The following is a 10,613-nucleotide window of genomic DNA, read 5'->3' as shown; positions in this document are numbered from 1 at the left end:
GTGAGCAAGGAGTTGGCTACAGTCAGGAGCTGGAGAAACAAACTTTAGGAAGGAATTCAACCATATTTTTGTATTTTACTGTATAGATTTTTCTTTCCTTTGAGTTGTATCATGCTATAGGATGTGAAGAGTAAGACCATTTTGATAGAAATTTCCATTTCCCAAATATCAACTACTAATGATGTCATCTTCAGTGTAGTTCTGCTGCTTATTAACTTTTCTTATGCACTTTGGCATATTTCTGAATTTTTAATGTCACTGATTTATCAGTTGTGAACAGACATATCCCCTTTGTCCCAGGCCCCCGGTGCAAAACTTCAGAAACCCTTGGAATTTCCACTAACTGAATCACTGTGCTGTACGCCAGAAACTAACACAACATTGTAAATCAAGTATACCTCAATTGAAAAAAAAAAAACACCTTGGAATTTCCTGAATGATAGGAGTGTCTTTGCTATTATACTAATAAGGCAACTCTGAATGGGGGTTCCGTACAAAGCTATGGAATGGGAGCCTGGACATCAGAAAGATCAACCAGGTGATCAGAGGATTGGAACCTGCAGCTGCCCAACTTCTGGAGAGAGGAGGGAGGCTGGGGATTGGGTTCAATCACATGGCCGGTGATTTAACCAGTCATGCCTGGTAATAAAACCCTGATTAAAAACTCTGGACAGAGAAGCTGGAGGGAGTCTCCTGCTGAGGAACAGAAGCTACTGCGCCAGGAACCCTACCAGAACCTGCTCTATGTATTCCTTCATCTGTTTTTTTTTTTGTTTTTTTTTTTTTAGTGAAATGATGTCAAATGACAAAACAATGTAGTAACTAGTTTTTGTTTTTTTGCGGTACGCGGCCTCTCACTGTTGTGTTGTGGCCTCTGCCGTTGCGGAGCACAGGCTCCGGACGCGCAGGGTCAGCGGCCATGGCTCACAGGCCCAGCCGCTCTGCGGCACGTGGTATTTTCCCGGAGCGGGGCACGAACCCGTGTCCTGTGCATCAGCAGGCGGACTCTCAACCACTGCGCCACCAGGGAAGTCCGATGTAGTAACTAGTTTGATGTCCTTTATTCAAGGGAAAACTGGATTTCCCGGCGCCCCCGGCGCCCGGCGCCACGCCCAGGTAGCAGCCCACTGCAGGTTGGTGAACCCACCAGGCTGGGAGACAGTGGCGGCCTTCACACATTTTTATTACATTTTTCCTAAGTAGTTTATTTTCTTTCATCATTTTGTAATTGCATCCTCAGTTTCCAAGTGTAACTTGTCAATTCAAATGTTTGTACATACGTAATCACTTACTTCGTATAATTTGGAGCCATGTCATGGGTGCAAACTGATTTGTAATGTAATATCACTGAATTGGCCCCATTTACTGGAATGATAAATTGCTAAGCTTACGTACAATAATAGCTGGTAGGTGTAGGAAAGTCAAGGTGGAGATGAAGCAGAGGTGAAAAGAACACTGCTTCCCTACCCACACATACAATAAAAGAAATTCCATGTGGGATTTTAATCCCATATGGGACTGTATTCAGGTATACAACACATGAAAACATCACTATTTCATCACTAAGTGACATGGGAATGATAAGGCAAAGGCTAAAACAGATTCTCACAGCTTTAATTTTATTTTTCTTACATAAAAATTATATACATTTATATGCTGAGACTGCATGATCCCAGTGTAAAATGCAAATCAAAGAGTATATAGAATTAAATATAACAATATATTAATATAAAGCCAATGACTATATCTATATTATATTTAATATCCTCTAGGAAATATAACAAACTGAAATCTATGAAGTAGGAGAAAATTTAAAAGTAGGTACATAAGGTGAAACAGATGAAGAATAAATACACATGGTCAAAAACCATTTCATATATCTTGACTTCCAGTTTATCTAAAGTAAATAAAGAGCAAACAAAAACATGTGGTGGCATCACCTTCATTTCATCAAACTGAAAAATATAAACATTTCTCAAGGTAGATTGTTATCAAAGGTTTGTGGATATCTGTCCTGCACGGACTGGAGGTGAAGGAGGGAAGAGCTACAGCCTTTTCCGAATAAAAGGGGGAGGATACGAATATATGTTTACTTTGCTACACTTTAAAGTATGCAAATGCATATGAATTACACCCTGATATTTGTTCTCATTATAAAATAGTGCTTGATTTTCCTCACTATAAAATAATGCCAGTGCAGAACGTGCACCTCAGCGCTAGCGCTCCTGAGAGGCAAGAGGCCTGGGGGGTTAATACAGCAACTTGATTGTCCTAAGGCGCATCAATTGTCTAACACGAATGTTAAAAGCGTCGTAATATTCGTCCTCAAGGAAACCCAGATTTCACCATTTTGACTCAAGTTTTCAAACTCCTTTCCTATGACCACCCCAGGTTCTAGTGTTTATGAGGAACACCCTATGTGAAAAATTGGCCCTGCCGGTCACCTTGGAGAATCTGGGCAGTTGCAGGGCTTTGCTCTCTTTCAGAACTGCAGTCTCTGCTGACTAGGCTTGGGTACCCTTAGTTTAAGTCAAGCCTGATCCACTGACAGCCTGTCTAGGGAAGAGGTAGACTGTCCTTGGAGCACAGACCTTCTCCTCCATCCTCGGCTGGACTCCAGGGAGCCGACAGTGGGGTTGGGACGAGCCAGCCCTCAGCAGGGAAGACATAGGCCGCCTGGTTGGCCATGGCGTACATGGTCAGCACCGCGGTGCACAGAGTCCCCCGCAGCTGGGCCAGCTGCTCCCAGAGCACCGGGGAATAGCCCTTCTGATTGTACACATTAACTATGTTCTGATAAATGGCCTCAGACATAGAGCGCAGGGCGGTCAAGAGGCTTTTCCGAAGTGGAGGTGGCTGGTCTCCTGGGGACCTGGATCTGGGCCTCTTGCTGCGCCCAGGGCGCCTCCTCTGGGACCTCCTGGGGCGGGCATCCCGGATTTCTTCACTCTTCCTGCTGTGGCCAGAGTCAAGGACCTTCTGTTTCTTCTTTTCCAAAGTCGCACTGCGCTCATCTGGAGAGGCCCCTGCGGAGCAAGCATGTAGGTGAGAGACCTGGCACATCAATTCTCATGGACCCCCATTCCCAGGATCTCACAATGTCCCTTCCGTAAACCCCATCTCTCTCCTGCTCCTGCCCTGCCCCCTCAGCTCTAGAATGAGGTGATGCTATGCCCATCTTGGGCCCTCCAATGCTCCCTGGATCCCAGAGTCTCCAAACGGCTTCAGCCGTTGAACACAGCCCTTTGTGCCCACACACTGGATAGGTTCCCTGCTTTTCTCTCTGTACACCTGGGGACCCAAAAGCAAGATCCTACCTATTCTCTCGCAGGTGCCGTCCCTGGAATTGAGCTTCCTCTTCCTGGAGCTCTCCGGACTGGAGCCGTGTTCTGAATCTGTGGATCAAGTGACAGTTTGAATGACTGCCTGCACCCGGCACGCTGGAAACCTAGCCTATCCCGGACACACAAGGAGCCAGGATCCCAACCAAAGCTCGTGTCCCAGCTGCACATCCTACAGTCCAGGATGTGCAAGGCCTGGCTGCCAAAGCTCACCCACTTCCCTGCCCAGGGAGACTGACTTACTCCATATGCCCTGTCCCTCCTCCCCAGAAAAGCGAAATCTTACCTGACAGAGTAGTGCCCCTGTTTCTGTCTCTTGTCTCGTTTTCCTTCGAATTCTCCTCCTCATCTGTCTCGGGCTCTGACCCTGGAGAAAAAGAGGGATTGAGATGACTGTCCTCCCTCGAGGGACACAGAAGCCCTTAGTCCATCCCTAGCCTGTATTTGTGGGCAGTTCTCTCTACCGAGGGCATTCAGACACATGAACTGGAGCAATAATATGGTTCCGGGGGATCATTGCCAGAATACTCAAAGCCCCCATAGGGCTGGGGGACGTCTCCCATCACCGATCTCCAAATAAAGTCCCAACAAAACACAAATTCGGTATCCCTGATTCCATCCCTCCTTCCAGCCTCAGACAAACAGCCCGGGACCCTATCTGGCCTTTGGTCGTGGCTGTCTCTTCACCGGGAAGAGAATGTCTTGCCTTTTTCTTGGGATAGTTTGTCCTCCACATCAGAGCCCCTTTCTTCCATGGAGTCCTGCTGGACGGGAGGCTGGTCAGTGGGGTGTTCCATGGACGGACTGTGCGGGTGTAGGTCTTCAGTGCCCGATTCCATCTTGAAGCCCAAACGAAAGGTCCTCTCTCAGAGCGGTTCAGAGTCAGAAGTGTCCACAGGCGCGATGTGCCTGCCTTTTATTAGACCCTCATGGGGCGTGGCTTGTTCCTATTGGCTGATTGGATTCTACAATCCTATCACTTATCCCAGCCTGAGATGGTGCGAGATTATGAACCTTGTTGGTTGTGGTTGTACGGGGGAACCTGACACAGGAAGAGAAAGTGAATCTCTGTTTACCCTTAAGACCTCTTCAAAATGTTCAATGTTTTTCCAGTCTTGAATCATACATCTCAAACTTCTCCTTTGGGTGGGGGTTAGGTGGGACATGGAGATGATAGACTTGAATGCAAATCGTAGAATTATGTATTTGTCTAATAAATAAGTTGGAAGCCATCACATCAGTTCTAGGAAGTAATCATTTAAGGATATAAAAGACAATAAAAGACTCCCAGGCTTTATAACACAAAATTATTTCAAAAAATTTGAAATATCATTTAATACCCAGTTCATATTCACATTCTTCTAAATCTAAATTACTCAAACACATTTTATTGGTTTTGATTATTTTTTAGCCAGGATTTAAACAAAGTTCCTACATTAAAATTACTTCTCATAACATTAGAACTGGTACATTTTGTCTGAAAATATCATTAAAAGCGGTTACAAAATGGAACCACCTACTTATAATTCCCATCACTCAGAAAGAAATTGTATCCAGATATATAAAGTTTAATTTCTACCAATTCAAAACAAAAGGAAACTATTCACAATAAATTGGAAAACAATTGACAAAACAATTCACAGGTTAGTAAACTCATATGATGAAAACTATGTTACATTACATACAGCATTGCTAATAATAAAGTCAATGCAAATAAAAACACCACCAAGTTTTCACATACATACTACTAATAAAAATTCAGATGTTACCCAGTGTGCCTATGATGTGGGGAACTGGAGATTCTCCTCTGGAGTTAGTGAGACTTTTGGGCTTAACCACTTCAGGAGATACATGATTATGCAAACTAAACCCTAAGATGCGTGAAAATGATGACTCAGCAATTCAACTTCTCACTTTCTGTTTATAACAACAAGGAGATTGCCCAAGTGTATTCATGGGAGCATTAATAGTGGAAGGAAAAACATAAATGCTCACCAATAGGATCAGGGATTATAACCAAAAAGTCCAGTGCACTGACACACAAAAATTACAAACAGTGGTGAAACACAATGAACTATAGGTACATGTGTAAAAAGGAGATTTTTCCAAAACAATTGGGAGAAAAGTCCTGATAAAATATTAGACAGTATAAGGACATGTGTATAAATATTTTACATTTGCAGAAAATAATATATTCAAAGTATGTTCAAAGTATGTACATATATGTTAGAATTTCTTAAAATTTTGGGAATGAGAAATATCAAATTATAGTTGATTGTATCAGATACATACATATGTGATCAAATCAAAATGCAGAAGAAAAGTAACCAGGAAATAAATATCTCTTAAGGTCTTGTGGGTGAGAGACCAGCCAGATCAATTCCATTGACCCCCATGATTAGATCTCATGTGATTGCATTGTGTTCGAGGGCGAAGGGAACAAAAATGCCCAGTGAACTGATAAGCCATCTTTTTTTTTTTAATTCTTGAGTTCATGATGATATTTACTTTTTAAATTTTATATATATATATTCATTCTTTTTCATATTCTTTTCTCATATAGGTTATCACAGAATATTGAGTAGAGTTCCCTGTGCTATACAGTAGGTCCTCGTTAGTTATCTATCTATATATAGTAGTGTGTGTATGTTCATTCCAAGCTCCTGATTTATACCAACACCCCCCCCCCCAACATTTTCCCTTTGGTAACCATAAGTTTGTTTTCTAAGCCTGTGAGCCTTTTTCTTTTTTGTAAATAAGTACACTTGTATCATTTTTTAGATTCCACATATAGGTGATATCATATGACATTTGTCTTTCTCTGTCTGACTTACTTCACTTAATATATAGTCTCTAGGTCCATCCATGTTGCTGAAAATAGCATTATTTCATTCTTTTTTATGGCTGAGTAATACTCCATTGTATATATACATACCACATATTCTTTATCCATTCCTCTATTGACGGACATTTAGGTTGCTTCCATGTCTTAGCTATTGTAAATAGTGCTGCAATGAACATTGGGGTGCATGTATATTTTCTAAGTATGGCTTTGAGAAGGCATCTTGAGACCGAGAAAGGAGGCAAGCACCTTTATCTAATCAATGGATCCATCTATGATAGTGTAACTTACTCACAGGGTGGGATCTAGATCAGGCTGACAATGGTAAGATCTGGAAATTTTCACAGCTGCGTTCCTCACCACCCAGGGCCCATTCCAGAATTTTATAGTTAACCTAGGGTATCGGGGTAGGTGCTTGGAAACAGGATGAACTTTCCTAAGTTAAGATTTATGAGCAGGTAACTAGTCTTCTGGGCACCGAGAATCCATCATGGAGAGTTTTCATTATTGCTTGGGGACTAACAGTATAGAGTTATGCTCACAGCCATACATATTGAATTGGTTAGGTTAGCATTGGTGCTTGAACAGGGCATCCTGAAACAACAGAAAGTCTAACTGGATAGGGAAACTTCTCCTCATGTTTCCTCATCTATTCTGGAAGCCTCATTGTTTCCCATGGAGTTTTCTGAGCATCCACAATCTGACCTGATAAGGACAGTTGAGTTATTATCAGCGTTAGAAAAAATTTTTAATTGAAGTATTGTCGATTTACAATGTTCTATTGGTCTCAAGTATACAGCATAGTGTTTCAATATTTGTATAGATTATTACAAAATAATGGCTACATTGCCCTGTGTTGTGCAATATCATCCTTGTTGCTTATCTATTTTATAGGTAGTAGTTTGTGTCTCTTAATCCCATTCCCCTATTTTGCCCCTCCCCACTTCCCTTTCCGAAGTGGTATCCACTAGTTTGTTTTCTATACCTGTACCTGTGAGTCTGTCTGTTTTATTTTATACAGTCATTTGCCTTGTGTTTTAGATTCCACATCATCAAGGAAACTCAAATCACAATCACAATGAGATATCACCTTGCACCTGTGAAAATGGCTGTTATCGAAAAGACAACAAATAACAAGTGTTGGTGAAGATGTGGAGAAAAAGGAGTCCTCATGCACTGTTGGTAGGAATGTAAATTGGTACAGCCACTATGGAAAACAGTATGCAGTTCCTCAAAATATTAAAAAATAGGACTACCATATGATCCAGCAATTCCATTTCTCTGTATTTTTCTGAAGAAAATAAAGACACTAATTGAAAAGATATATGTATAATACTGCAGAAATCTACCCCATCCCAATTTGGATTAACGGATGCAGGTGTGCATGGCTCAATATTAGGATGGGAACAGAAAGACTCATTTGCTCTGTGCTACAAACAAAAGCATAAAGGAAACTATTACATGAATTACTATCATTATTATTATTATTAGGCCACACCACGAGGCATGCGGGATCTTAGTTCCCCAACTAGGGATCAAACCCATCCCCTGCAGTGGAAGCACAGAATCTTAACCACGGGACCACAAGGGAATTCCCTACATGCATTATGGAACAGTCTCATGCCATGCCCTAAACTATGAGACATGAAACAGTACTGAAAGACAAAATAATGCAGAGTAGAAACTAAATTGTTACTAGTTTCAGATCATATACTTATCTACTTATTAACATCTGTATTAAGTAAAACTATTAACAATGAGGTGATTCGCATGAATGTAGAGAAAAGAGACAAAGAAAAACAGTGACCATCTCTGGGAGGAAAATACCAATAAAAAAAAATGAGAGTACTCTTTTACCGAAACCAGAGTCACTATGTCCTAAGGAACTAGCTATGCAAATATTGTCTGCTGTTAATCTAAATTTAGAGAGAGGAAAGGGACTCATCATTTTCTCTTCCACCAGACCTTGTGGGCAGATATCTGGGAGGCTGACATGGCAAGAAATCTTACCTTCTGCATCTTTCTCAGTTGTCTGCAAATTTATCTGTCTTAGCAGCCTCAGGGTGGAAAGCATGAGAATGAAAAAGAAAATAGAATGGGTGTAATTAAGATCATCCAAGAAGTTGAAGAATCTATTCGTAAATATATTCATTTTTAAATTCGCCTTGAAGACTTCTCCTACTAAAGTCAAATATTTTTTGGTATATTCAGTTGGATATTATCCCAAGACATACACCTAAAATATAAGGTTTTACATAGAAAACTGAAAAGCATATTCTACGTAAAGTTAAAAAATTGAATAAGTAGCTCTGGAAGGTGGATATATATATATATTCATGTGTGTATATATAAAATATAAACATATATCATATAAATATAAATGCATATATATATTTCAGATTGACTAGACTTAAAGATTAAAGCCACTTGCAATTACAATAATTAGTATCATATCTTATTTTTTAGTTTATAATTTTTCAATGTTATTGATTGATGAAAAAATAATGACAACCTATATTTTACGTATATGCATATAGAACATAAATACACTGACACATATGTATTTATACATGCATACATCAATGAAGTTTCAAATACATATACGTTAAGTTGATAAATATATCACATTTCAATTAAATTGCTATTGATGGCACTGTTTTTAAGAAATAGAAGCTCAGTTTGTGCAGTTTACCAAACCTGGTAAATGTGTTGTCGTAATGTGACTATTTCGTAAATGTACCTATACAACAAAGAAGATTAATGAATAAACAACCAGGTTTTCTGAATATGCATATGATTTACATATTTATGATAAGTTTAGGGGATTTATAATTCCACAGCAAGCAAAGCAGAACCTACACACTCTGGAGCCAAGGATCATGAGAATATAGGGACTTATAGTTGGGAAACATGCAGTGATGAGGGTAGAAGTATTTTTCATCCACAAACTGGATTGTTAAAAACTGCCAAACAAATGTGAAATATAGAGGAGAAAGTCCACAAAGAAACAAAGAAGCACACCAGGACAAGGATGCTTCGGATAGCTGTGGCCTCAGGAGAAGCTCTGAGGGACGGATTGTTCCTATGGAGGTATCGGGCCCTCTGCTTGTGCCTGTGTAGAAGGAAAACCATGGAACCACTGGACTAGACCATCAGCACCAAACAGAAACCATCATGCAATAATACCAAGAGCAGATAGAAGGACTCTGTAATTTTGCCCTGATATACTGCAAAACAGTAGCCATGATCTTTTTTCCTTATGATGTTCGTGTCGTTCCTTTTGTTGGTCGTATGAAAAGGAACCAAAATATTTAACATCATGTTCAAGATCCAGCAGAGGGTGTTGAAGGTGCCTATGAACCTGGGAGCTTTTACCTTAAGCTCTGCCCACCTAGAGTCTCTGGGACTGATCAAGATGGCTTGGAAGACACTCAAGACGCAAGTGGTACAAATGGACACATCACTGCTCACTCTGTGAGTATAGAAAACAAGTTTGCATCCAAAATCATTGCAAAAAAGTTTCAACCCCAAAGCTGCTGATGTTTCAGGGATTCCTTTGGAGAAAATAACCAAGAGATTGGTACAGTCGTGTGCTTGAGAATCAAATCTGTGGACCTAAACCTGCCCTTTGTGAAGTAACGGAAGAGAAAATGGTAAACAAGACAGAAATTCCCCAGAATTCCAACTGTAGTCTGTAATACAAAGATCATTCCTATTGCCAAATTCCTGGTGGCCATCTGTCAAATCCCAAAGAATAATACTTTTCTTCTGAGCCTGAGATTCCTGCATTGGAACATGAGGCAGAACTCTATAGCATGTAACTGAAATTTCAATATTCTTCACTTAAATTAGTTCCCACTTATAAGTAATTATTTATACATTTTTCCTCTTAAACAGGTGTCTGAAAGTTGAATATATAACACTGAAAGAGCTTTACAGCATATGGATCACTGTATAAAAGCCAAGTATGTCATACACCCTGTATTCTACATAATTCATGACACAGTTGGCACTAGTACTTTCAATGAAAAGATAAGGAACACCGACACAGATAAATTCATGATTTGTCCAAATTTAAAGGCTTTTTATGAAAAGGAAAAAAGGAATTAGAACCTTGCTAGGTTGGTAAAACACCAGTGCATTTAAACACGATGCTATTTAACAAAGCTAGCTAGTTATGTTCTTAAATAAAATACAGGTGTATATCTACATGTTTTCATACATTTTTCATTTCATTTTAGATTTGATGGTATTTTAAAATATTTTTTGTGGGGCTTCCCTGGTGGCGCAGTGGTTGAGAGCTCACCTGCTGATGCAGGGGACATGGGTTCGCGCCCCGGCCCGGGAGGATCCCACATGCCACGGAGCGGCTAGGCCCGTGAGCCATGGCCGCTGAGCCTGCGCGTCCAGAGCCTGTGCTCTGCAACGGG

The 10,613-nt window shown here is 40.5% G+C and overlaps 1 protein-coding gene and 1 pseudogene across 1 annotated transcript; both read right to left on the bottom strand.

Annotated features, from left to right (window-relative positions):
- Positions 1–2,389: 2,389 nt before the first annotated feature.
- Positions 2,390–6,024, bottom strand: LOC115802586 (protein FRG2-like-1). Its single transcript, XM_089902130.1, is given in 4 exon segments — positions 2,390–3,026; positions 3,318–3,395; positions 3,628–3,739; positions 3,995–6,024. Coding segments are annotated over 4 exon segments (846 nt in total). The 5' UTR covers positions 4,181–6,024; the 3' UTR covers positions 2,390–2,556.
- Positions 6,025–8,485: 2,461 nt separating this feature from the next.
- On the bottom strand, positions 8,486–10,150 carry LOC149744557 (vomeronasal type-1 receptor 4-like; annotated as a pseudogene).
- Between the last annotated feature and the right edge of the window lie 463 nt (positions 10,151–10,613).

Source organism: Delphinapterus leucas, chromosome 20 (genome assembly GCF_059928025.1).
Source record: "Delphinapterus leucas isolate spDelLeu-1000000601 "Yukka" chromosome 20, BTC_Dleu_Yukka2, whole genome shotgun sequence".
NCBI lineage: Eukaryota > Metazoa > Chordata > Mammalia > Artiodactyla > Monodontidae > Delphinapterus > Delphinapterus leucas.
Note: the sequence above shows the minus strand (reverse complement) of the source record. Positions and strands in the feature narration are given on the sequence as shown.